Source organism: Nicotiana tabacum, chromosome 21 (genome assembly GCF_000715075.1).
Source record: "Nicotiana tabacum cultivar K326 chromosome 21, ASM71507v2, whole genome shotgun sequence".
Taxonomy (NCBI): domain Eukaryota; kingdom Viridiplantae; phylum Streptophyta; class Magnoliopsida; order Solanales; family Solanaceae; genus Nicotiana; species Nicotiana tabacum.
In genome coordinates, this window is record NC_134100.1 from 52,884,410 (window position 1) to 52,912,281 (window position 27,872).

A 27,872-nucleotide genomic window follows, 5' to 3' on the forward strand; every position below is an offset into this window, starting at 1 on the left:
TTTGAAAGAATGACATGCAATTTTATATTTAAAATTGAAGATTAATCCTGAAAACAGGCACTCTACAAACGAAGAACACTACTCCTACCCATGCTCCATGCTAAAATGACAAGAGCGCATTAGTTTACATGATTCTTAAGATAGTCTTTCAACCCAAGAATCCGCACTCTAGCAATCGAGTTATTTGGTATATTACACAACCAACCTGATTATAGTAACTAACATCAGTTGGCCGCTTCTACATAATGACCAGTTTTCCGTCTATGCCGACTATAATCTGATACAAACCTGAAGGTGAGTCCACAACCCTCAACCTTGCACTTATATGGCCGCTCACCAGTATGCACACGCAAATGTTCAGTCCTTGCCCAGGCCCACTTGAATGTCATGGTGCAGCCTTTCCATGGACATCTGAGGGGCCTATCATTTTCATGAACGCGTTGATGAACCAGAGCATATTTGTGGGATGTAAATTTCTTCCCACATCCTTCAATGGGGCAACGATTACGTTTGTGCAGTTGCAGCTCTACCTTTGTTTGGAAACTCATCCGGCAGCCTTCCAGGTCACACCTGTGAGTCCCCTTCCTCTGTAAAGATGTCTTCACCTTCTTCCCCATTGATTTATCCTCCAGAGGTTCCTTTCTTCCCCATTGATTTATCCTCCAGAGGTTCCTTAGTATCAACTCTGCTCCCAAGAACATTCTTCCTAGCCCGTGGCCTTAAACCTTCACATGGGCTTTTAACAAAGCCACCAATGCTACATCCATCATATGTTAGGAGTTCTAGCTCACGCCTTCTTTTGCCACCACTTTTTGCGATTGGCCTAGACACTATTGGAGAAGTATCATCATTTGACTCTTTCTTATGCCTCTCAGAGATATTATCACCACTCTGTGAGTGTTTAGGACTCGATGTCTCTCTCGTCACTTTGAGACTTCCTGCTGAGGCGGAAGCTTCTTCTACTGGTGTGACATGGTCAGAGACAGCTATACCTTGATCTGCATTATCAATTTGGATTTTTTGCTCCACAGAGTTGTCCGAAATCTCATTATCAGATGCCTCGCTACCTGAGCCAGATTGTTCTGGAGATTGATCCTCAATCTGCTCATCACAACTTCTTGAAGGACCATCAGTGCAAGATCCTGAGGAGTTGACAGGCACGGGAGATCTGGTCATAATAGCTTTATCAGCCTCTCCATGATGATCTATTTCAAAATCTGCTTCCGTCGGATGAGCAGACTTATTTCTGATGCCAGATTCTATCATATCCTGATCCTCCCTCAAATTTTCATTATTTGCAGTACTCCGAACCACAGGTATGGTTGTACATGCAGGAGTATTCACATGAGCTACCTCAGTGTCTCCACTAATCTCTGGAGCCGTGGTCTTATGCTCTGCATGGCGATTGTTTGAATTTGTATGACAAGTTTTTTCCTCCATTGAAAACTTCTCAGTAGTACAAATTTCAGCCTGGGCCTCATTGAATTCCACCATTATAGAAGAGGTGACAAGTAAATCTGCTTCTTGTGATACAAGGAGATTTCCATTTTGATCTCTATTTACCAAAAGCATCTCATGTTCATGATGCAGTCCTGGTTTCCCCTCAGGAGCAGCAAAAAACCTTTCCCCTGAAGAAGCCGTGCCTGCATTTTCATCCCTGATGAGAGTACTACTTCCAAATGTTTTTGCATCTGTAAGCAAAACTTCCTCCGTCAAACCATTAAAAGGATCCACAAAAGCCCTAGTGACCTCCGCACAACTACAAGCCTTAGACTTGTATTTTTTCCTGGAATACTGGATGGTTATATTCCCCTTTCTGGTATTCTGCCTGCCCACTATAGATCCTGAATCAAGTACCTTCTCTATTTGAACATTTGCGAATGCTGGACTTTCTGTTGAATTATTAGACTTCCTCTTTGAGCGTACTTTTCTGGACTGCCACTTGAGACTCGAGGATTCTGAACTAAGAGTTGAATCAGAGAACAATCCACCCAAAGTCAATGCATGTTTTAACTTCTTAAGTGGACAATTCTTTTGCACCTTCACACAGTGCCTTAAATTGATATTTAATTTCAATGTCCAATCTTCTGTACATTTGTCTTGTTCTTCATCCACGATTGCAAGATCAATCAACGAAAGATGTCCTTGAGATGCATTAGCCAGCGAAATCTCATTATATTTGAATGACGTGCCAATTTCCTCTGCAACAATTGTGGCATGTGATCTGATTTTCTGAAAGTCTACATGAAATCAAAAGTTGCAACAAACATTTTAATACGCCAAGAACTAGCAAAAAAAATGAAAACAGATACACTTTAGTAGCCTTTTTTTTGGGTATTGTCATCAATTAGACAATTCAAATGATGGTGTACATGAGAAACGTTACCTGAATGGCAGATCACAAGAACATTTGCTCCACCTTTAGTATGCAGAAGTTCTTCAGTCTGAATTGCATGCTCAAGGCAAAATATCCGTGGTCTCACAGAACTTGTACAAAAATCCCATTCCTTCTGAAGCTCAATTTTTGAAGTCAGAGCTGCATTATCTGTATGTGATGGATTATGAGACTGTGATGTTTGACCCTCATGTGGAGTAACTGCAGATTCACTTGGCTGGGAAGACAAAGATACTTCATCATGGTTTAGGTAATGCCCCCCATTTCTTTCCATTCTGTCAACTGCATGAAGAGGAAATTCAGTATTCCACAAGCAAGTCATTCTGACAAATTTGCAATACGTGAATGCTCCCAAAATAGTTAGTTAAGTGAGAATTAACTAGATAGATCGTAGTGTGCAACAACCTGGTCAAATAATGTTAAACTTTGGTGTTACATCATACCAAGTGCCCAGATTGTTAAATAAGATGGACCTTGGGCCTAAACAAACCCCAAAAACCAGCTCATCAGGTGAATATTACCCAAGACCATATAAGAAAACAATAGTCTCTTCTCTCAACCGATGTGGGATAACATAATATGGGGGCCAGTACTGGGTAAACCAAGAATACAGATGGATCTGGCTATGATACCAAAATAAAATGGACCTTGAGCTAGGCACACACTTCAGCACAGTTATATACCTTTAGGCACAGAGCATGGTCAACCAGTTGGTTGACGGACAATTAACTTGATAAATTATAGCGGGTAACAATCTGGTCAAATGATGTTAAACTTTCTCTTACATTATACCAGGTGTCCAGATATATACCTTTAGGCACAGAGCAGCAAACTGTACACTTGTCACCATGAAATGCTTTAACTTAAAAAAATGTGAAAACAACTACTTCCATCCAGTGATACAGCTGTCTATTCATTGGAACCAGCTCAACTAAGACTAACCTATTAAAGGTGACTTAAAAAGAGGAGTGAAAAATGATAGAACATCTGCTGATTGGCCATGCCGCTAAAGGTGAACTAATATTCCCAGAGCGTACCCTAACCCAATGAGTGGGCCAGCATATGAAGATACGTGTATCTTATTACTCCAGGCAGAAATGAAAGTTATAAATCAACGGCTGGAGTTCGTAAACAAACTCAAAGGAAACTCATTACATCATCTTCAGACTCGATAATTTAAAGGATTAGATCTTTAAACATCTGAATGGTGCACAATTAAGATACTTTGATCAGCTTAGAAATGTATTGGTAGTTAGTTAGCAACCACTAACAGCAGCGACAAACTGAAGCAATTCTTTTCTTTGTTCTCTTCTTTTTCTATCAGTAAAAGTTCTCTCGTTTCTTTTTAGCAGTATTCAGCTGAAACAGAAAATAATGATAGAAAGATTAGGGATACATTCTTTGCACCAAAAAAGAAGAAGATCAGAAGAACTCAGTACTGTTGTGTTCAAGGAGTTCGGATTATTTCTCACATGTTGATCAGACACAGGAAGCTTCACAAATCAATTTGCAGAACTTTTTACAAGTAATAAAAGCAGGGCATTTAATAATGATAACAGACAAACTCGGCACCAGGAAAATTAGTTATAAAGGGTCTCCTACCTCTATTATAGTCCTCAATCATGCCCCTAAGATCTGAATGGCAATCCGACTCCACATGTTTCACCGCTCCAGAATCTTGTTTATTCTGAAAATCCTCTGGGAAAAGGTGTTCCGCAGCCTTTTTCGATGGTTGCACCAGAGTCATAAATGGAAAACCAAGAATCCCACAAGCTATACAGGGTAATGTCCCCGAATCGATTTCAAAGTCACATGACACATCATCATCCACATAGAAGTCACTGTAATTATCCATGTATAAGCTCATCTGGTCTAATAGATCCTGACTATCGATACTGTCAGACTGATCATTCCCTCTAGAAGCATCCACACTAGCATGCTTGTGCAGTTCATATTCTTTACCTGAAGACGGCAGTATATCCACATCCCACAACACTGCATTGTCAGAAAAGCTTTTCTGAAGCAAGACTTTTACCAGGTCATTCTCTTTTTCTATATCTTCCAGGAAGGCTTTCTTTACCAGAAGCTCCTTTTCTTCCTTCTGACGATCTCTCAGACGAGAGGTTCGCACCCCAGGTAGCAAGGACCTTGGCACACTGTCATCCAGAAAGACAAAAGTAAAGAAACCAAAAGACATTTATAAGCTTATCAAAATGTCAAAGGAAACATAACCATACAATATTCGTGAGCCTATGTCCCCCTAGACTTAGGTTTTTCATGATTCTTTAACCTGAATGACGGGAAAAAGCAACAGAGTGGAGTACAATCGAGCTGGGATATCCCTGTATCACACATTAACTATCCGGCTTAGTTTCTCAAAAGTTATCCCATTCCACTGCCCATTATATTCGCCATTCCAGGAACAGAAGCAAACAATAGCAACTTTCACCTTTTAAAGTAACAAAAAAGGTATACCTTAACCTCATTTACCCACATAACTTTAAACAGATGTCTAAAATTCCAAATCTGACGTGGGTAATGTATCGTACACATGGAAAACCAGATTTGTACAGCTGGAAAAAGGTTCTTAAAATCCAGATCAATAAAAGACAAATTAAGATGACGCCTATAAATTTTCAATCCGAGAACACAAAAGAAACGTATAATTCTCGTCTCCTAGTATGTTGGGCTGATCCACAAATGCAACAAGAGCAGATGAGCAGACCTTGAAACAAAAGACATTGTCAACAGATAAAGCAACTGCTGATGAGATAGCATCGGCAGATAGTTCATGGCAGCTCGACGAACAGCAGCTTCTTTGGCTACTGTAAGCCACTGTGGAGTACCGAAGTTGGCAGCCTCGCCACAATTGAAGCCTGCATTTAAAGTGAATATTTGGAAACCAGGATTAAAAAGTTAAAACTCATGTGTTTGCCAATACAACATGTTTCACTTCATACTGCACCACTTAACACAAGAATTTGGGAGGAGAGGCAAAATAAAATAAAGCTGGCAATCAACTAGAGTAAAGGATCCAGACACACAAGCAACTGAAACAGAATTTCTTTTATATAATTCAAAAATTTTATTGGATATCTTACCCAAGTCTGTGTCATCTTTACATGTGTGTATGCTATTAAGCTCCCAAAAATTCCATCCGGCCATCTATACAGGAATGAATGTTTTCATTCCATCAAAATACAACATAATTAGTACTTCCCTTATAAATTTCAGTATTTCTTTAAAACTTCTATGATTCTTTACTCACCAAATTGTCCAAAACAAGCAAATAGGAACTGTCTTTCACAGCACCTTTTTACTCACCAAATTGTCCAAAACAAGCAAATAGGAACTGTCTTTCACAGCACCTTTTTCCTTGCTTCCATCCTCCAAGTTTGTCATGGCTTTCTTGGAAGATAACCAAACCAAATATTGAATATCTTAAGGCCACAATTTGTTCCAAAGTTGCAATATATACTTCGTAATGTAATAAAAAGTTGCTGCATCTTATACATGCAAGACCAATTTACGACCACTTGTTTTCTTTTCCTCAAGGTAGGATTGTGACCCACAATGCACACTAGCAAAGAGCACTATTAGTGCTCTAGTTTCCATATTAACTTCCATGTGCTTGAAATCACCTCCATTGATCAAGCGATTGTAGCATGTTTACCCAGAAAAAATTTAGTCCCTGTCCCTCTCATGTTATCACATCATCCCCCCCTAATTGTATATGCTATATCTATGTATATTCTAAACTAAACCTTCCACTTCATCCCTTTCTCAATCCTGAACAGCCCTTCTAAAAGACAGATTTTCAAGGAACTCATTCCCGTTTTTTTCTAATTATTTCGGCTACTTTGGCGTCCTTGACCATAGTTACAGTGAATGCGCTACGGAATTCAAGAACATTTGGCCTCTACACCATGTATTTAGCCACAAGAATCTTATTTCCTATTTTCCACTGTGATTCTCTTTTGTGAATCTAATGAATGTTTAAAAACAGTTTTCCTTTCCCCTCATGAATTTCTTCCACACGCTTGCACCAAATCAAGAATTGGCTACTTTTATGACGGTTGGTTGCTGCCCTACCACTAACCTTCCTCCTTTATCCGGGTTTAGGACAACAATGTGAGCAAGCTCACACGGCAATTTATCGAGAGGGAACGAGGTATATTTAAAATCATATGTAGGGAAGTTGTCCCGAAAGACCTACAATTTCTTGGTCTCTACAACATGTATTAAGCCACAAAAGAATCTTATTTCCTATTTTCCACTGTGACTCTAAATTGTGAATCTAATGAATCTTAAAAACTATTTTCCTTTCCGCTCATGAATATCTTCCACACGCTTATACCATATCAAGAATTGGCTAGTTTTATGATGGTTGGTTGTCAACCCTACACAATCATTCTCCTTTATTCGGGCTTAGGACGACAATGTGAACAAGCTCATACGGTGATTTCTCAAGAGAGGACGCAGTGTTGTGAAAAGCAAAGTGCAGTTTGTCGTTTCTGTGTTGTGAAGCATAGCAGGTGATATAAAGCGTGCGCTTCTGCCAAAAAAGCGAGAAGCGACAGTAGCGACAGAAGCGAGCACTTTGGTATATTAAGTGGTTGCCAACGTTAAAAATAAAAAAGCTCTTTTTTCAAAACATTATCGAGCAGCAGAGAAAAACAGGCGACTAGAGATCCCATTTTCTGCACTTTTCAAGTTCAAATTCATCAAGTTCTTCTTCTTCTTCTTCTTCTTTCGTCTCAAAATAGCAGCGAAATGCTGCCAACTTTCTTTTTCCTTCAGTTCTTCATTTTCTCATTCTCTTCTTCTTCTTCTTCTTCTTCTTCTTCTTCTTTTTCTTTCACTCTTTCAGTCTTAAATTGCAGCGAAATGCTGACCAATTTTTTTCTTACTTACTGCCAATTTCCTTCGGTTCTTCTTTTCCTTCAGTATTTATTTTAATATTTTTTTTAAAATTCCGCTTCACTTCAAAAAAGCGAGCGCTTCGCTTCTTGCTTCACGCTTTAAGCGAAAATGGGTTTGTCGTTTTCCTCGCTTCACGCTGTTCACAACACTGAGAGGATGAGATAGACCTAAAATCACATGGAAGAAAGTTGTATCGAAAAGACCGATGATTTCTTGGAAGCCATGCAGAGTTGCAAACTTTGTGTAAAATAAGGTACAATAAAAGAAAAAGATCTATATAGGCAATACAAATTAATTGGGAATATTGATTTACTCATGTTAATACGTGTACCTTTTCCCCACTTATAGGAATACACTAGGGTTGTTGTTGTTGTTGCAATACGTGTACTTTAAATCCTATACTTTCTAGGAGTCATTTAGTCCTATCGGAGATTTTAATGACACTAGAAAATATAAATAACTTTTTTATTTTGTATAAGGTTGGCTTGAGATGAATTTAAATGGAAAAATATGGTTAGCAAAGATTCATATAGCTACTCAATTTGTTTAAGATTAGGGGTTATTGTTATCGTTGTTGCTTATAGTATATAAGGTTGTAACTTCTTCCTAAAGCCAATAATGCTCATGGTATCCATATGTTGTACACAGTGGCGGACGCACGTGGTGGCAAGCGGGTTCAACTGAACCCGCTTCATCAAAAAATAATACTGTGTATATGTATAAATTAGGATTAAACCTGCGTAAATTTTGTATAAATATTTTATTTAAACCCACTTGACAACTATTATTTTACGACTAAAGTTATGTACTTCTAAGATTGAACCCGCTTGCAAAAAATCCTGGGTCCGCCACTGGTTGTACACATCACCTCTTACATGGTACATACTTATTTCATTTGTGAATCTGTCTAATCACTTTCTCAAAACGGCTTGATTGATTATAGAATTTGCATTCATGGAAACCTCATTCTCCTATTGGTAGCATACTAGCATCACCATCTCCATCCTATCAAGCATACTTCTCGTTCATGTTTGCTCCATGCCGCCATCTCATAAAGTTATCCAACAGTTTTTCCTAGCTTCTTAATAATTGACGATAGGATGAGAGACACATAAATTATGTTTATACGTTGCATGTTTGATAGGGCCAATTTTATGAGAGTAACCTTCACATTTTCAGTTAAATTTGTTAAGCCACTATGTTCAATTAGAATCACTGCCTTTCACACTCTCTCTCTCTTAACTTACCATTAGCGAAGAACCAAGACCGACGTATCTCTCCATCAACGCCGGTGACCACAGATACGGGTTTCTCTCCTCCTGTCTCCCCCCCCCCCTCGTCTGTTTCTTTCTCCTTCTTCTTTTCCCTCCTGTTGCCGCTCTATCATGTCCTTCTCTCTCCCACCTCTGTTTTCCCTCTTGCTGGTGGAAGTCCGGCGACGAGACTGTCGGCGCCGGCGGCGGTCCGCCTTTGTTTTCCCTCTTCCCCTTTCCCTTCTGCTTCTTTCTCTGTCTCCCCCCCCCCCCCACTCTCTTTCTAGTGTGTGGGTGTAAAAGGTAACAGATTCCCGGCGACCTAGCCATAGCCCGAACCGCGCATAGACTGTCAAGGCAAGATCGACGGGTTACAGTGCCTTCGGCCAGCCTCCAGCCAACCAGGTTCTATCGTCTTTTTTCCTGTTCTGTTCTAGTTTTGGATATTGGTCAACACTGTTATTCATCTGTTGTGTTAATTCTTCTGTTGTTTAGTGATTTTTTTGGGGAGTCTTCTTGTGGTTATATTCTTGCTTAGTTATTTTACCATTCGTGTTCTTCTTGTTGAGACTGAGTAGGATTTTTATTCTGTTATTAATCATTTCTACTGAGTATTCTGGATTAAATTGCATTGACTTTATTTCCCATTTTTGGTTGTATCCCTTTATTTAGGTACTTCTATAAATCGTGTTTTATTTAAATTAGGAGTATTGTAGTAATTAGAGACTTGTAACTTGGGCTATAGTGGCTGTGGTGAATAATGGTAGAGTAAGGTCATGTCCTCGAGTGGGGCAGGGGGTGGGGGCAAGGGTAGTAACGGGGCAAGGGAACCTCTAGGTTGAGAATTGGATCCTGGAACATTGGGACTTTGACGGGGACGTCTATAGAGTTAGCGAGGATTCTCCGGAAAAGGAAGGTCAACATAGCTTGTGTCCAGGAAACTAGATGGGTAGGGACTAGGGTTCGGGAGGCAGACGGATTTAAGTTGTGGTACTCACGGGGGGAATGGGTTAGGCATACTAGATGATAGGAAACATAGAGAGCTAGTGGTAAAGGTTAGGAGGGTGAACGACAGGCTGATGGCTATTAAAATAGTTGTGGGAGGGCTTATTTTGAACATTATTAGTGATTACGCGCCTCAAGTGGGTTTGGACGAGGAGGTTAAAAGGCGTTTTTAGGAGGACTTGGATGGGTTGGTGCGGGGAACTCCGCACACCGAGACGCGTATCATAGGAGGAGATTTTAATGGCCACATTGGGACGTCGTCTAGGGGTTACGAAGGGCTACATGGCGGCTTTGGTTTTGGAGACAGAAACGTAGGAGGAACTTCAGTTTGGGAGTGTGCTTGCATTTGATTTGGTGATTGCTAACTCGTGTTTTCCCAAGAAGGAGGAGCACCTGGTCACCTTCCAAAGTATGGTGGCCAAAACCCAAATTGATTACATCCTACTTAGGAGGTGTGATAGAGGTTTATGCACGGATTGCAAGGTCATCCCAAGTGAGAATCTCACGACGCAACATAGGCTATTGGTTATGGATTTGGCGATCATGCGGACAAGGAAAAACAGGGTACTGTAAGGTCTACCTAGGATCAGGTGGAGTGCCTTGACTAAGGACAAAGCTTAGGACTTGGGGGAGAAGCTACTGGCTATGGGGGCTCGGAGGAGTAGTGGGGAAGCGATGTGCATGTGGACTATGACAGCGAGTTGTATTAGAGAAGTTGCGAGAGAGGTGTTAGAGGTCTCAAAGGGTTTCTCTAGTGGCCGCAGGGGGGACTGGTGGTGGAATGAATAGGTCCAAGAAAAAATGGAAGCCAAGAAGGCGGCATATGTGAAGCTAACAGAAAGCATAGATGAGGCGAAGAAGAGAGCCAATATGGAGTGGTACAAGGAAGCTAAGGAGGCGAAGTTAGCAGTTACTGCGGCTAAAACCACAGCGTTTGAACGTCTGTATGAAGATTGAAGAGCTTGGGGAGAAAGGCGGGGATAGGAAGCTGTACATGCTGGCCAAAGTGAGAGAAAAAAAGGCTCGTGACCTGGATCAAGTGAGGTGTATAAAAGACGAGGAGGGTGGAGTTTTGATGGATGAGGCACAGATTAGGCGGAGATGGCAACCATACTTCCATAAACTTTTGAATGAAGTAGAGGATAAAAACATTGTGTTGGGTGATTTGGAGCACTCCGGAAGTCATCGGGATTTTGGGTACTGTAGACGCATTAGAGTAGGGGAGGTCGAGAGGGTAATGCAAAGGATGAGCAGGGGTAGAGCGACCGGGCCAGACAAAATCCCTATAGAATTCTGGAAGAGTGCGGGTAAGGCAGGCTTGGAATGGCTCTCTAGGTTGTTTAACGTTATTATTAGGACGAAAAAGATGCTTGAAGAGTGGAGGTGGAGTACAATGGTTCCGTTGTATAAGAACAAGGGTGATATCCAGAATTGCAACAACTATAGGGGTATCAAGTTGCTAAGCCATACGATGAAAGTTTGGAAGAGGGTGGTAGAAGGGAGGGTGAGGAGAAGTGTGTCTATTTCAGAGAACCGGTTCGATTTCATGCCGGGTCGTTCGACTACAGAAGCAATTCATCTGGTGAGAAGATTGGTAGAGCAATATAGGACAATGAAGAAGGACTTGCATATGGAGTTCATTGATCTAGAGAAAGCATACGACAAAGTCCCGAGAGAAGTACTATGGAGGTGTTTGGAGGCTAAAGGTATGCTTGTAGCGTACATTAGGGTGATTAAGGACATATATGATGGAACTAAGACATGGGTGAGGGCAGCTGGAGGTAGGGGTGGCAAATGGACGGTTTGTGCTGAGTTTGGGCGGGTCATTGCCCAACCCAGCCCAAAGTTTACTTGGGCTAAGATGGGTTGGGTCAAGATGGGCTAAACTATGGGTCATAGCCCAACCCGCCCAACTTCTCTTTTTATTTTTAAGATATCTCTCATAAACATTCTCAATCAAATTTTTCCAAATAAGTCTTCAAGTGTAATATGTATACTATATATTATGTAATACTTGCATGTACTCTGTACTTTTATGTACCAGTGGTCATCAAGTATTAAATTTTATAATAACTATAATTTCTTTATGCCATTTTTTGTCCAAAATTTTTCTTCAGCTTCTGAATGTATAAGTTTTACTTCTAATAGCTATTAGTCAAAAGGAAAGAAAAGCAAAAGTTTATTGCTACTACTTAATAGTTATCTGAAAAATTATAAGATTATGTCTGAACAATTATAAAATTTTACTCTCATCGTCTCTAGAATAAAATATTTTATTTATAACCAAAATCACCTATTCAAAAAATAAAATAAAAAATTGAAAAAGACAAGGAAACGATGAAATGCAACTCGAGAAAAAGAAAAAGAAAGATGGATTGCAAACTAAACCTGACCAAAACTAAAAGAAATTTTTTTATAGATAAGTTGTTAGACATATAGTTGTTGCAAAATAAAGCTGGCCTTTAGCAGAATTGAAAGATTATGTGGTAATTTAAAAATTCTACTGCCCAACTAAATAAGCAAATCCATTTCTATCCTTACATTAATTATGTCAATGTTATTAATTAGGTACCTTCTCTCTCTTTCATAAAATTATCGTAATTTCTCAAAATAAAATTCCCATTCTACCATCTCTCAATTCTTTGAGGATTCATCTTCTTATTATTCTTTTTTTTTCAAAATTTTAAATCTCTAGATACTACATGTCTAAGTTCTATATACACATTATGTATTACTATATATTTTAAGTATAATATATAAAAATACATATGATGCAATTAAAATACACATTATATGCTATATATATTTTTGTATATACATAAATATACATGTGATACACATAAAATACATATTATATATTAATATTATACACTATATATATACACACACTAACTATTATACACATTATATATATTTTTAGAGTTTTGTAGAGTTTTTGAATGAAATTTATATTTTTTTACCTTAATAAAATAAAGAGTCCCTTAAAGGAAGGGAATTATTGGGAGTCTATTTTTACTTAATTCATGATTCTTCCAAGAGATTCTTGGAACAATAATTAGACCTGATTCTCGATTAAAGGTCTTTGGAATTTAATACTACAAATATATTATATTTTATTTAATATTATTTAGTTATGAAACTTTCCCTTAAAGCAAGGGTGGTACAATTTTTAATAAAAAAGCTACAGAAATTGTGGATTTGCTCATCACATGGGATGTTGTAGTCACGGGTCATGTTTGGGCCGTGTCACGGGTCAACTTGGGCTGACTGCTTAATAGTGGGTCAACTTGGGCATTGCCCATCTTAGCCCATCAGTGAAATAGTTTTTGCCCAACCCATTAAATCTTGGGCGGGTCAAATGGGTTTGGGCTCAAATTGCCACCCCTAGCTGGAGGAGACTCGGGTCACTTCCTGGTTGAGATGGGGTTACATCAGGGATCAGCCCTTAGCCCGTTTTTATTTTCCTTGGCGATGGACGCATTGACGCGACACATTCAAGGGGAGGTGTCATGGTGTATGTTATTTGCAGATGATATAGTTCTGATTGACGAGACGAGAGCTGGTGTTAACGAGAGACTGGAGGTTTGGAGACAGACTCTCGAGTCTAAAGGTTTCAAGTCGAGCAGAACTAAGACAAATTATTTGGAGTGCAAGTTCAGCGACGTTACCCAGGAAGCGGACATGGATGTGAGGCTTGATACACAAGTTATCCCCAGGAGAGGTAGTTTCAAGTACCTTGGGTCAATAATACAAGGTGATGGAGAGATTGACGAGGATGTTACGCATTGTATCGGAGCAAGGTGGATGAATTGGAGGCTAGTTTCTGGTCTGTTGTGTGATGAGAATGTACCACTAAAACATAAAGGTAAGTTCTACAAAGTAGTGGTTAGACCGACTATGTTGTATGGGGTAGAGTGTTGGCTGGTAACGAACTCGCATGTCCAGAAGATGAAAGTAGCGGAGATGAGGATGTTGAGATGGATGTGTGGGCATACAAGGTTTGATAAGATTAGGAATGAATTCATTCGGGATAAGGTGGGTGTGGCCCCCGTGAAGGATAAGATGCGAGAGACGAGGCTGAGATGGTTCGGACATGTTAAGAGGAGAAGCACAGAAGCCTCGGTTAGGAGGTGTGAGAGGTTAGCCTTGGGGGTATGATGAAGGTTAGAGGTAGGCCAAAGAAATCGTGGGAGAGGTGATTAGGCGGGACATGGCGCAGCTGGAGCTGACTGAGGACATGACCCTTGATAGGAGGGTGTGGAGGTCGAGGATTAGGACAGTAGGCTAGTAGGTATTCGAGTGTTTCCCCCTACACTCTCAGTCCGATAGCTTTAGTATTAGTATGTTGTATTTTATTCTTAGATTGTTATTACTATCTAGCGTATAATTGTTCGATAGCATTAGTATTAGTATGTTGTCTTCTATTCTTAGATTGTTATTACTACCCAGCGTATAATTGTTGTTTTGACTACGGTTTTCTTCTTTTATCTTGTTGTTATTAATACTTACTGCCTTCACTTCCTTTATTTAGCCGAGGGTCTATTGGAAACAGTCTCTCTACCCTTCCAGGGTAGGGGTAAGGCTGCGTACATCTTACCCTCCCCAGACCCCACTTGTGGGAATTTACTGGGTTTGTTGTTGTTATTGCTGTTGTACTATGTTCAATTAGAATCGATAGAAGGCGAGTAGGATTGATGTGAGGCTGTAGGAAAGTATACATCTGACAGTCTGGGAGCAAACTCCATGGTAATATAACGTCCATTGACACAGCTACCATCTAGGAGTGAGAGACAATTTAGAATCCACTTTATCTACGAACAAGGAGATTATAGGTAATGCAACTATGAAATTTTATGGAAAGTTTAATCCTAGCATACGATGAATGCTTACGCCATGATTAAGAACCATGCACCAAGATGATGATTGTGAATGTTTCCCTAGAAAACCAAAAACCACAAACTTCTGTACTTTAATAACTATATCGGGTTGTCTTTCCCTTCAAAACACTTTGAATTCCTTCTCCCCATAATACCCAACAAACACAAGCTGGAACTGTGCTCCATACTCTTTTCAGGGACTTTCTTATACCACCACAGCCTAACAACAAAATTTTCACTAAACAAGGCATTACAAACGTCAAATTGAACAGATTAAAAAAATGCTCCATAGTTGTCTTGCGGCTGTACAGTGTATAAAAAATGGTTGTTGCTCTCTTCCTCCTTGTTACACATATAACACCTAATGCACATCACCATCCCCCCATCGCTTCAAGTTCCTTTGAGTAAGACAAGCATCATGCATGAGCAGACATTTCATCAGAAGCTTTGATTATGTACTTTCAAGTTCTTAATTCCAAGTCCACCTCTTCTTTTATCTTGTACCACTCTCTTCCATTTCACCAAACGAAATGCTCTTTTTTCCTCGTTTCTGTTCCACCAAAAATTCCTTCTGATTTTATCCAATTTCTTCTTTACACTAATCGTCTTAAGAAATAAAGACATAAGATAGGTCGGCAGAGCATCCAAACACTATTAATGAATAATTGAATATCATCCTACCTCCAAAAGACAGGTATTGTCTTTTCCAAGTAGTAGGTTTCTTTTCAAATCTTTCTTCAATCTTTTGCCACACAGGTTTAGCCTTGTATCTAGCTCCTAATGGCATACCCAGGTATGTCGTGGGAAGCTTACCTATTAGACATCCAGTTCTCGCCCAATCTTCTTAAGTCCTCCACATTATTAACAGGAAATAATGAACTCTTCCCTGGGTTAATTTTTAGCCCATAGATAGCTTTATACAGTAGCAAGATACCCCTCAAGTACCTGAGTTGATTCTCCTCAGCCCCACAAAATATAAGTGTGTCATCAACATAACGAATATGAGAAACCTCCACTCTGTTGAGGCCCCCTAGCCCGGCAGTAAAATCTTTGATCCAATTCCTAAACCTAGCTTTGCAAAGCATAAGATTAAGGCCCTCCATAGCTAGGATGAATAAGAAGGGAGACAGTGGGTCCCCCTGTAAGCCCCTGTATAAGGAGAAAAAAAAGGTTCTGGACTCCCATACACAATCACAGAGAACTTTACACTTGAAATACACCAATCCATCCGCCCAATCCACTTTTCTCCGAACCCATCTCTTTTAAAAGATTAAGCAAGTATGACCAATTGACGTGATCAAAAGCTTTTTCAATGTCCAACTTGCACATATTCCAGCTTCATTTTTCCCAAGGAGAATAGGAAATCGATGCGTAGGAACATGTCATCAGCATGAAAAAAAGCTAGAAATGCGACTAATACCTCGTAGTTACTGGTTGAAGAGCAGGAGAAACAAGCGAGATACAAGAATCTAAAACACACTAAAACATGATCATTTACTTCGACATAATCTAAGGTTTTTCAAACATTGTTATATCTCATACAATAATTCCTTAACCGTTTCATTGTTCGATGAGAATGGATAATAAGCTCGATAGACTGACATTAGGGGACATAAATACAAGTAACCTAAGTTACTCGGACACGAGTGCGGGTGTCCGACACGGGTGCAGATCTAGAGGTCGGATCCTTTGAGATGTAAATTCTAAGATTCGAGGATAAGGATCCTAGTACGGATACGGGTGCGGCGATCTGGCTAAAAATACTTTAAAAATATAAAAAAATATCTCTAATTATGAGAAATTTTGTGGAATACTTACGTATAACTTGTAAAGTGTGGATTTCTTGTTGGTTGTCAAGTTGTAGATAAGCAAAGGATTGATTTCTATGATAAGGTATGCTATTTTCTTCAAATATACCCTAGTTTTGGTTCTGATTTCATGAATCAAATTGTATCTTGTCTTGAATTTTTTTGTTCATCATGGACAAAGTACCCAAAATTGTTTGACCAAATCCGGTACGGATCCTATACCCACACCCATACTAGTGTCGTGTCGACACGGGTGCAGCACCTAAATTGCCATGTCGGAGCAACTTAGCAAGTAACGCATGATGAAGGATGTCTCAAATCCACTGTCTATGGGAACAGAAAGATAGACATACATTATGTTGGTATGCAGACGCTCCACTAAGGAGGTGTGAGAGGTTGACATTGGAGGGCCTTAGGAGAGTAGAGGTAGGCCGAAGAAGAATTGGGGTGAGGTGATTAGGCATGACATGGCGCAGCTACAGCTGACCGAGGACATGACCCGTGATAGGAAGGTGTGGAGGTCGAAGATTAGGATAGTAGGTTAGGTAGTCTAGATTATTCATACCGGTAGTGTTAGTATGTACTCTCGCATTTGGTTGGTAGTAGGCTTATTTGAATACCTGTGTCTGTCTTTTTTTTTTTTTTACATTTCGATCATCTTACTATCTTGTTGTGTATGCTGCTTTTACATGATTTTTCGGTGTTGTCCCGTCTTGTTTCTTGTTATTATTGTGGTACCTATGCTTGCCTGAGCCGAGGGTCTATTGGAAACAGCCTCTCTTCCTCCACAAAGGTAGGGGTAAGGTCTGCGTACATACTACTCTCCCCAAACCCCACTATGTGGGATTATACTGGGTATGTTGTTGTTGTTGTTATGTTGGTATGCTTGCCATGATCGAATTTACAAGAGTACCCTTTTTCGCTTTAGACAAGTTTTGTTCTCATGCCTCCAATAATTTCTCAACTTTATTAGGTTCGACTTAGCGGTTTCAAACATTTTGTATAAAACTAAAAATATGGTAGATAAAATTATACTAACATTGTTTTTTGTAAAGAAACCTGACAACTGATTAGATGATGAAGAGACTAGCTCTGAACCGCCAATGAAAGAATGATTCAGGTAAAATTATCCAAACTAGACCTTGTTTGAATTTCTTTCTCCAAGCAAAAGTCCTAAGTACTTTATGGGTAGTGGCCACCTTGCACCCACATACTATAACTAACTTATAGATGTATTAAGCTTACCTAACTAAGATAATCTTGAATATTCTCATATTGACTTCCAACCCAAAAACCACAAACACCATAAAAATATTCTAAACGAAAAACGGATCTGTCTCTTCTTTCGTTCATAGAAGATCAACACATCATCTCCAAACAAAAGATGTAATATTTCATTATTTCCACTATTACCGTTTCAAAAATATATATTTCATTATTTTCCTTCTCTCCCCCAAAATGTTCTCCCTTGTTATAGTATCATCTAAGAGATTTTTGAGTAACTTTCAACACAATAAGGAAAAGAGTTGGGGATACCAGATCTCCTTGTCTAGTTTAGACCCTTTCTACTACACAAAGATCCAAAAAGAATTCCATCAAACATACGGTAGATAAAAACTCAATCCTCAAATATAAATTTCCCCAAAGCCCATTTCAGATAAAAAAAGATAGTGAAATGTCCTTTGTGCTGAAGTTTATAATACTTGTTACCATTCTCAAAGAAAAAGGATAGGAAAAGGTGCCCGGCTTTTTCAACGTCCAACTCGTAGAAGATCCTAGTTTTTGCTTCTCAGTCTCAAACCCACAGTCTCATTAGCAATGATCACAAAATCCTTATATTAAATGTTTTTCTCCCATCCTCCCCAAATGCATTTTGAGTGTTGAAAATGAAATTACCCATCAATAGTTTCAACCCTTCTAAAAGTACATTTACCCTAATTTTGTAGACTTCTCGCCAAGTTAATGGACCTAAAAATCCTTATATGATGCTCCTCCCATTTTCATAAGTAAGACTACGACAAATAATTAGGCTCTTTTCAGAATGGAAATGATTTATTCCGTGACCTCTCTACTCACCACCTGCCAACATTTTTGAAAAAGCTACAGTGAACTGATCCGACTCATGGGCTTAACACCCCAAATTGTCTTTCATCACTTGTACCATTTTATCTTCCCAAAAGTTCTCCGAATCCCATCACTCTGGAACCATACTTCTCATACCGAAAAAATATAACGCGTCTAGCATCTATCAAACTTTCTCCTCTTTCTTCTTAATAATCACTTTCTCCTTATTTTCTAAAACATGCAACTGAGTTGGAGTAAGTATCTTTTCCTCAAAACGCTGAATATCTTTAAATATTTTGTGAAACTCTCCTTCAATATCATAACCTTTTTTATTCATGCAGGAAAAAGAAGGGAACTTGTTGCTTCTGTCTTCTCTAAATAGATTTCTTCAATTTTACTCAAAAAAAAAAATTATGATAGCTCCATTCACGACTGTGGTTTGATTAGCTTTTGAAGGAAGGTTGATATTTTCAAAAGAATGGCTAGAAGGATGTATCTTAGATTTTCTTCAAATTGACCCATTCTAACATTGCCCATTCTTCTCTTCCTCGTAACACTTTCAATTATAAGTTTCATTTGATGCCTCTCTATGAAACTATAAGCTAAGTTGCTCGAATACTAGTGCGGGTGTCCGACACGGGTGCGGATCTAGAGGTCGGATCCTTCGAGATGTAAATTCTAAGATTTGGGGATACGGATCCTAGTACAGATACGTGTGCGGGGATCTGGCTAAGAATACTTAAAAATATACAAATATCACTAATTATGAGAAATTTTGTGGAGTAGTTACGTATAGCTTGTAAAGAGTGGATTTCTTTTTTATTCTCAAGTTGTAAATAAGTAACGGATTGATTTCCTAGATAAGGTATGTTATTTTCTTCAAATTTACCCTAGTTTTAGTTCTGATTTCGGGAATCAAATTGCATCTCGTCTCGAATTTTTCCGTCCGTCGTGATTAAAGTGCCCAAAATCGTTTGACTAGATCCGGTATGGATACCATACCACACCCACACTAGTGTGGTGTCGACACAGGTGCGGAACCTAAATTGCCGTGTCGGAGCAGCTTAGACTATAAGTTCTACGAGCATTGGACATTAATGGAAAACTTAGTTCCTCGTCCCCTTCCATAGGCAACTAATTTGAGACTTTTGCTTCCTCTTTTCTGCTACCAATCCCGCTTTCGAAATTGTCTTTGAATTCCAATCCCCCCTCCCCTCCCCTCCCCTTCTATTTGCAGCTATGATTTTCAAGTCAACTCACGCACATCTCAACTAATCTAACGGGTTCCCACCTCTTTTTCGTCAAGATATCACGCTAATCTTTCTTCTGCAAAATGCAGTTAGTTCCTAGAAGAAAGCCGATTTACTTGTCTTCATTCTACCAAACACACATCTCACTCCCATATCTTTAAATCATATTTCAATAGTCTTAACTTCTTGACCTCTGAAACTTGGGTCACCTTCCCACGAATTGATATCTCATTGTGCCCTCACCATCACCCTGAGACCTTCATACAGAACCCACATGTTCTTAAACCTAACAAGATTTGTTTTCCTAAATCATTTGTATATAGAGAAAATTGTTAACTGTGAATTGGAGATCTCTAATGTGGAACTACAAGCATAAACTCATATGTCAAAATAGACCGAGAAACATATATATTTTACATATCGGAGAGTAAGACTGAATACATGCACTGCAAGTTTAATCAGCATGAGAAGGGCGAAGTTGAGGTGAGACTAGTTGGGATTGCGGAGCCAAAATGCAAACAATTTAAATATCTAGACTCGTTATTTTAAGAGAATGAAATGATAGATTAAGACATTACTCATATGATAAAAATCGAATGGTTGAAATAGAGAAATGCTACTGGGGTATTATGTGATAGAAGGATCCCTACCAAACCAAACAGTAAGTTTTATATAGCAGCTACAAGACCAGTAATGTTATATGGTAGTGAAAGTTCGGCTGCCAAAGTCCAACATGTCCACAAGATGAGTGTTGCAGAGATGCGGATGCTAAGATGGATGTGAGGTCGTATAAGACTAGAGAAGATTAGAAATGACCACATTCGTCAGAAGGTGAAAGTAGCATGCATTGAGGATAAAATGAGAGAAGTCGTTTGAGATGGATTGGTCATGTCATGCTTCGACCTTCAGATGCATCGGTCCATAGGTGTGAAACTATGCTGAGTGAAGGTATTAAAAGAGTGCGGGGTAGACCTTAAATCACATGTAAGGAAGTCGTCTTGAAAGACCTACAAATTCTTGGAATCAATGCGAACTTAGCTAAAGATAAGTTACACGGGAAGAAAAAGATCATATAGGGGATACCTACTAGTTGAGAATAGGTTTTAGACTTGCTAGAGAGCTTCTAATATTACTTATTATTATTATTATTATTATTATTATTATTATTATTATTGCTATTATTTTTATATATATTTTAGTGTGTATGTGTGTTTGTGTTTGTGTGTGTGAATATATATATATATATATATATATATATATATATATATATATATATATATATATATATACACTTTTATTTTATTGTGGTATTACTAATATTGAGTTGAGCTTAAAAAAATGAAGTAGGATTCATAAAGCTTACCCCAACTTGTTTGGAATTGAGGCATTGTTGTTGTTGGAGTCATCAAGGGGTGGAGAAAGGAATTTAGCTAACTAATTAAAGAGAGAGATCACAATCAAATCAGCACAACAGCTATTTCTGCATATATTGTTGAAGCTATCACAATAACAACTTCAATTTAGAAGATCAGAAGCAATTACCATGGCTGAAACCTATATGGTAGGCCCTCGGAAAAGTGACAACAAATTCACCAGGATTCTGTACCAATCTATGAAAAAAAGAGCACATATGGTAGAATGTTAGCAATATTAAATTAGGAATTGCCACACAGGAAACCCCCACTTTAGTTCCAGAATATAATCAAGAGAATACAAAAAAGTTAAAGTAGGATCAGACAAAAGGAAACCACCTGCAGCAGGGGATGCCTGATGCTACAACAACTTCCGGTGATAAAAGAGTGGTCTTCTCGCCCAATAGCGTAAGAGCAGCTGGAGAGTAAAATTATATTTATTGGATCTGAGAACTACAAACTTTTCAGAGCAAAAACTCCAAAATATCTCTATTTCAATGTCAACAAGCGAGTTGCCAGATGACTAAAGCCAAAGATCTATATATAAATGACACAAATTGAGCAAGCATATGAAAATTGTTTACTTCAATAGAAATTAAACTAAGACTTGAGAAGGACAAGTTACCAGAATGTCGAGTATAACCACAAAAGACTGAACATCTGTAGCAATTCCAGAATAAGTAATACAGGAAACAGGATCACTTCTTAAGGAACTTTGGAAGAAACTCATACCCTTCACTCGCACATTTACTTTCTAACTTATGAAGAGATTGTTAGAGAGCAAATGCATGTTAAACCCCCTACCATGGCTAGTATCTCATAACTGCCAGCATACCACGCCTAAACAAATACAAAATGAACATGACTGCCAAAATGCTATATAAAATGCTTAAACAATAAGTGCATGATAACATTGTATATCATTTACGCAGCAACTTTTCCTTCTCCCTTTTGGAATGGTGGCTCCAGTTTCCAGAACATGAGGGGGGGATTTTTCTTAATTGATATGGCAAAGCCACCTCCTAAGCAGGAGTGCAATAGTATCTTTTTCACACTTTACACCCTTGTTCGCCCAAACATCCAATGTCATGGTTAGAGGTGGAGGACTCTACTACTAAACTATTCCTTCCTTATCGACAAGACGAGAAATATACAGAGACAACAAGAGTAAGGATTTTGGTGGCATTTGATCTCACAGATGAGAGTAGGGGTGTTCGTCGGTCGGTACGGTACGGTATTTAGACATTTCGGTTCGGTATTTTTGGTATTCGGTTTCTTAAAATGCAATACCAATACCGTACCTAATTAAATTCGGTATGGTTCGGTTTTTCTCCTTTCGGTTTATTCGGTTTGGTAACTTCGGTTTATTCGGTTTGAATACTAACTAGTGCATAGAGTCATAGACTGTAATATTCTAAATTAAAGTACTCAAAAGTACAAAACTAAAAACATTTGTTGACAAAAGTTTTGTCCAAAACTAGCAAATATCAACCCAGAGAGAGAAAATTGTACATAAAAGAATAAATTTGATCATTAGAAATGTCTTGTTACTTGCTTAGAGTTAATTGATGAACTTAGAGAATAAAGGAAAGTAGAATTTAAGATTTTTATATTTATGTTATAATTAATAATATGTGTATTGTGTAATATAATATATATTTCGGTACGGTATTGGTATTTCTGTATTTCATTTTAAAATATCAAATACCAAACTTAAACCAAATACCATACCGAATACCGAAATATCGAATACCAAATATCAAAATTTTCGGTTTCAGTATTGTAATTCGGTATTAACCAAATTATGCAGAGCCCTAGATGGGAGAACCAGAAAAGGAAACATCAAAGAGAAAAAGACTACGGAAACAAAATTCCATTTCTCTCGAGGTATTAGGGAGTACATTACCGGAATTACCCCAAATAAATTCCCTCTTCTCTCTCGTTGTTGTTCTTTAAAACCTTTTGCAGAATGAAAATAGTTATTAATAATAAATTCTTCAAAGATATTTTATGCTAACACTATCAAATTAAACTCCTTAAATAAGTACTCTATACATCTATACATCATTAGTGCAACTAAAAAATTTTGACGAAGAATGGAGGGAAAAAGGGCAAACTAGAATCTTCTTCAAGCGAGGGCGCCCTATGCTATGCCCCTTAATGAGTCGAATGGTCCTTCGACTTTCATGTGATTCTGACGGCCTGCATAGATCTCATGAGACCCGCCCACTATTACCATGAAATTTTTTGGTTATTTACAAAAAAGGGAAAGATCGAGAAAAGTGACCCCAACCAAAAGAAAAAGCTCATGGCAAAAATCTCTTGAGGCACCTATAAGGGAAACCCACAATTGGAGTCTTCGGGTGCTCGTTAACTTCTTGCCTCTACTCCTACAAAATGTCATGCTTTCAACTTCCCATTTAGGATCAAGCTAAGTCATTATTCATTTTCTAATATAGAACATATCACATAGGCTTTTTAGCATGATTATAATTTTTTTCAATCAAGTAATAAGATTTTATTAACAATAAGCAAAAATCACTCGTATACAAGAAGTATACCAAAAAGTAATAAACCTTATAGAAAAAGATAGTTTTCTACAAACGACATTCAATCTTCTATACCTACAAGAACTTCGTGAGTGCACCAAAAGGAAATAAGGGACAAGGGGTTGTTCCTTAAGTGTACAAAATTCTTCTCTATTCCATCAAAAGTCATCCTATTTCTCTCTCTTCAAATGGTCCGCAAAAGTGTTGGTGGAGCAACACTCACGCCCCAACATGACTCACAATTCTCCGCCTAAACGTTTTTCATTGTCATCAACCAGCCTCAATCCCAAACTAATATGAGTCGTCTATACGAATCCTCAGTATCCATTCCGCTAAATTTTCAGCATTTTGAAGATTTATCATAATTGGACTATATTTTATACTGACACGCAATCACTTCAATCTCCTATACATTACTTTCAATGAAAGAAAGACTATACCGGTGCAATAAGTAAGATTTCTACATAAAGAACATATATTATACAAAAGTACAAAATTTCAAATAAACCCAGCATTCTTTATGAAGAGCATTACGTCCTCTATATGGACTGAATTATCAAATTGCTCCAAAAGTAATAAAAATAAAAAGTCCCACTAACTTTTACAAGAGTATTTCAACTCTTTAAATGCTCTTCTTTTTCATATTATCCACATGAGCACCAAAGAGCTATTCCCTATGTTCCTCTTCTCAGCTCTTCATTTCCACCCAATAGCATGTCTGTGATAGATTCAAGATCATCCATTTAACTCCAGTATTCCACAATATACACCATAGCCTACATGTGAATGTCACCTTTGTCATCTATATTACTTATATTGCTTTCGGGAAAGAGTCTCTCTTTCCCTCTACCATATTAGAGTGCTAATTGGTTCCTTGATAACTAATTGGTTAGCTTTTATGAGTAGGTTAACTTGTTAGGTTTTTTCTAGGAAATCAAAGTTTTCTTTTGTAAATCAATTTAAGTTGTTCAAATCTTGCCCCAGACAAAATCCTGGTATTTAAGTGGAGAAGCGTAAAGGGGCAAACCCATTATCCACCAAGTTTCGAACCCTGCACTAGTAGCCCTCGAATTACTTGGTTATCAAGAAAATACAATTTAACTTGTTCAATGTAGGGTACAACAACTTTAAAAAGAAACTTTGAAAATCCTTAAAAGAAGGAAAGCCCACAAGTTAGGTATACAGGCAACTTACTCAGTATAAGTAGTTTTGGCATTCAAGTTGGAAATTGCAAAAGCTTCATGTCCTAAATTTAGTTTAATTTAATATATTGACAAGTATTTCAAAGTAGGAACCAAGATCGCTTTGAGTTAAATACTAGTGTAAGTTGCTTCCTTAAAAGAATACTAGTGTAAGTTGATTCATAGGATCATATCCCAAAATACGGCTAGCAGTATAACAGTTTCCCAAGAAGGAGAAAACAGAATAGATATGCCGAGCTACAAAAACAAAGAAAGAAAACAATGGATATGCCGAGCTACAAAAGCAAAGGAGGAAAACAACAAAACAAGGTTTTCTCCAATTGCACTAAATAAGGGACAATGGTGAGGAGAAACAACTCATACACCTAAAAGTTACAAGAAACTCAACAATCAGGGATGGGGTTAAGGAGCTGCTGGCTGCAATTTTCTAGGTCAATGCACCTTGAAGGGAGGCATTCTTGAAGAAGGGAGACAAACTCCACCAGATACCAGTCAAAATCAATTAAAACCATGTTTGAAAGGGGCAAAAAGGGAAAAACGGTTGGAAAAAGAATGAAAAGAAAGTGACAAAGAGGTTTGGATAACTTTTGCTATGATGAAAGAATAGACTCTAGATAACTTACAAAAAAAGAAGAAACTTCTAATGGGAAGAAAGAGGGAGATCCTAATTCTGAATATGTTCCTATTACTTGCTGCTCTCTTCATAGTAAACAGGATATAGCCACTTCTGTAGATGATTGAATGAGGTCTGGAAGCTAAACACAAAACTATTTGCAAATGGCGTTATCAACCATATTTCTGAATAACATCTTGAAAACTTATTCAAAAGAAGTGCAACACGGCAAAGAACAAGCTTCCATGGGTTAAAAATATCCAAATTCTGAAAGCAATGGACAGATACAGTGACTAACATACATGTCAGGAAATCTTTCCAAATGGCAACAGCATATAGAGCAATGACCAAGGACAGTTATTGTGTAAAAGAAAAGTACAAGCACAACCCCAAGGTTACCAACTATGATATAACCTTTCCAAAGAGAACTAATTCTTTCCATCTTTTTGTAAGATTACAAGAAATGAGAGTTAGAAACATTTCAAGAAGCTAAAGAATGGAAGAAAATAAAATATTCCTTTCTTTCTTTTTCTTCTTTGATCATTTTCATCACATCATCGACAAAAGAATATATCCATACCTAATCGATCAGTATTTCCACCATAAGCATGATGACGAATGACTTCTTCAAAACTAAATGCATAATCTCCTGGCACAGCATACCAAGTCTTAGGGGATCCCGTATGAAGAAAATTCAAACTATGAAGCTCGTGATCCTCAACATGCCAAGCAAACCAGCTAAACAACATCCCTATATAGACCATAGGAGAAGTAACACCGGGGATATCATCTGGCATGAAGCGAGTCAGTGACCCAGGCGACCGTGCAATTACTTGCAAATTCCAAGGACTGTTTGAAAGGTTCCAACCAGCACTACCTTCCATTGCACCAGCATTACTACAATCTTTTGGCCTAAAAAGGGACGAGTTTGTGATTTTCTTTGATGGAGGGGTCAACAAAGAAGCGGATAGTGTCTCTACGCTATGACGTGGACTTTTGTCTGCACTACTACTAGAAGTACCTACTTCATCATTCTTATAACCAGAATTTCGCCGACTATTTCTATCAGGAATTGTCCTCTTCCGCCTCCTTCTCCTCCTGCGAAAATAATGAAAGAGTCCCTCGGGCTCCCCAAATGCAGAACCGGGCACATCATTTGCATACTCCACGTAGATAGGGTCCTCAGAAGCCCTCTTCCAAAACATTGCCTCCACAACTAACGGAGAAATCTCCTTAACCACGCCCAATTGACTCCTAGCAAAATTCTTCGACTTGGCTTCAAACTGCTCTAATGTATAAACTTCTCCACTTTGCCACACTTGTTTCTGAGCTCCCAATGGATGAAAACCAAATTCCCTTTTTATCTTCTTCTTTTCACTATGCCCCAATTCTTGATGCCGCGTGGTAAAAACTGCCCTAAATTCTCCACCATCAACATTTTCCTCATCCTCACCACTTGTTGTAGACGAAGTACCACGATTGGCATTCAAACCCAACTCGGGACACTTGGTTAGAGACTTATTCAAGTTATGAACCACATACTTCTTTGAAGGTTTAGGCAATGGTGGAATCACCTTACAAATACCAAAAGCACTAGCTTCCTTCTCAATTTTGGATATATAAGCAATGGGGTCAGCAAATTCAGTATCAGTAGGTCGAAATTCAGGTGCCAGGGGCAACCCTTTAAGCCATTCTGGTATATCCACACACTTCATCACCATTCAACAGAGAGTACCATAACCACAATAACTCAAGAGAATATTTAATTAATTAACCACCCAAATAAACACCCTAAAATCTACAGGCTAAACGAGTGAGTTTACGCAACTACAAAACCCTAATTTAAGCTTCTGTTCCTCCGAAAAAATACAGGAACTGGAAAAATGTAAAGGCGCGACGTATGCTAAACAGTGAACCTGAAACTTGAATTAAACTTTGAGGGCACTCTTCAAAGACATCCACGATGAGTGAGAAAAAAGTCAAAATCCCCAAACATTGTTGTGTCCAGGTTATAAGGGACAGTTTTGACCCTTGAAGATGCGTAATATAGCACTTTTAACCATCATTTCCTTAACCTACGCCAGGTGGGATATGGCGCACAGCTGCACCGACGTCAGCGGGACATATGGTTGGGTCCACCGGACCAAATTAGGTACCTTGGCGGGGGATTTGCATATATAGTCAATTTTGGGGTTACTATTGTACAGGGCAAAATTGGTTAATATTAAATGACCAAATAGTAGTACGACACGTGGAATCGTAATCAACGAGAGCGGGTCAAATATTTGTTACTAGATGACATTTATTGAAGAATATTCCCCAGTATTCAATAGGCAGTCGTTGTAGAGAATTTTGGCATTCATGGTATGCCGTTACACATTCATCAAGGGCCCTTGTATACGGGTAAAACCGAGCCCGTCGCGTGACTTGACTTCCCGGTGAGCCGAGTGGAGTGGGAAGATAAATGTAACGTATCGGATTCAGAACGAAGAACCCCTCGTATCCTGGATCGGTCAAACAT

The 27,872-nt window shown here is 38.5% G+C and overlaps 1 protein-coding gene across 1 annotated transcript; it reads right to left on the minus strand.

Annotated features, from left to right (window-relative positions):
* On the minus strand, positions 1 to 27,348 carry LOC107775759 (lysine-specific demethylase ELF6). Its single transcript, XM_075241576.1, has 8 exons — positions 25,932 to 27,348; positions 21,327 to 21,405; positions 21,118 to 21,185; positions 5,121 to 5,271; positions 3,998 to 4,551; positions 2,387 to 2,677; positions 677 to 2,240; positions 1 to 642 (listed from the first exon to the last, which is right to left on the minus strand). The coding sequence occupies exons 1-8, from the start codon at positions 27,070 to 27,072 to the stop codon at positions 225 to 227; spliced, it is 4,266 nt and encodes a 1,421-aa protein (XP_075097677.1). The 5' UTR covers positions 27,073 to 27,348; the 3' UTR covers positions 1 to 224.
* Positions 27,349 to 27,872: the final 524 nt, after the last annotated feature.

Excerpts from the sequence above, each read along its gene's own strand:
- LOC107775759 (XM_075241576.1), bottom strand. The coding sequence starts at position 27,072 with ATGGTGATGAAGTGTGTGGATATACCAGAATGGCTTAAAGGGTTGCCC. Across the intron at positions 21,186-21,326 it reads TCAGGCATCCCCTGCTGCAG|ATTGGTACAGAATCCTGGTG; the intron begins GTGGTTTCCTTT and ends TTTTTTTCATAG. Across the intron at positions 2,678-3,997 it reads GATTGAGGACTATAATAGAG|TTGACAGAATGGAAAGAAAT; the intron begins GTAGGAGACCCT and ends CTCTTCATGCAG.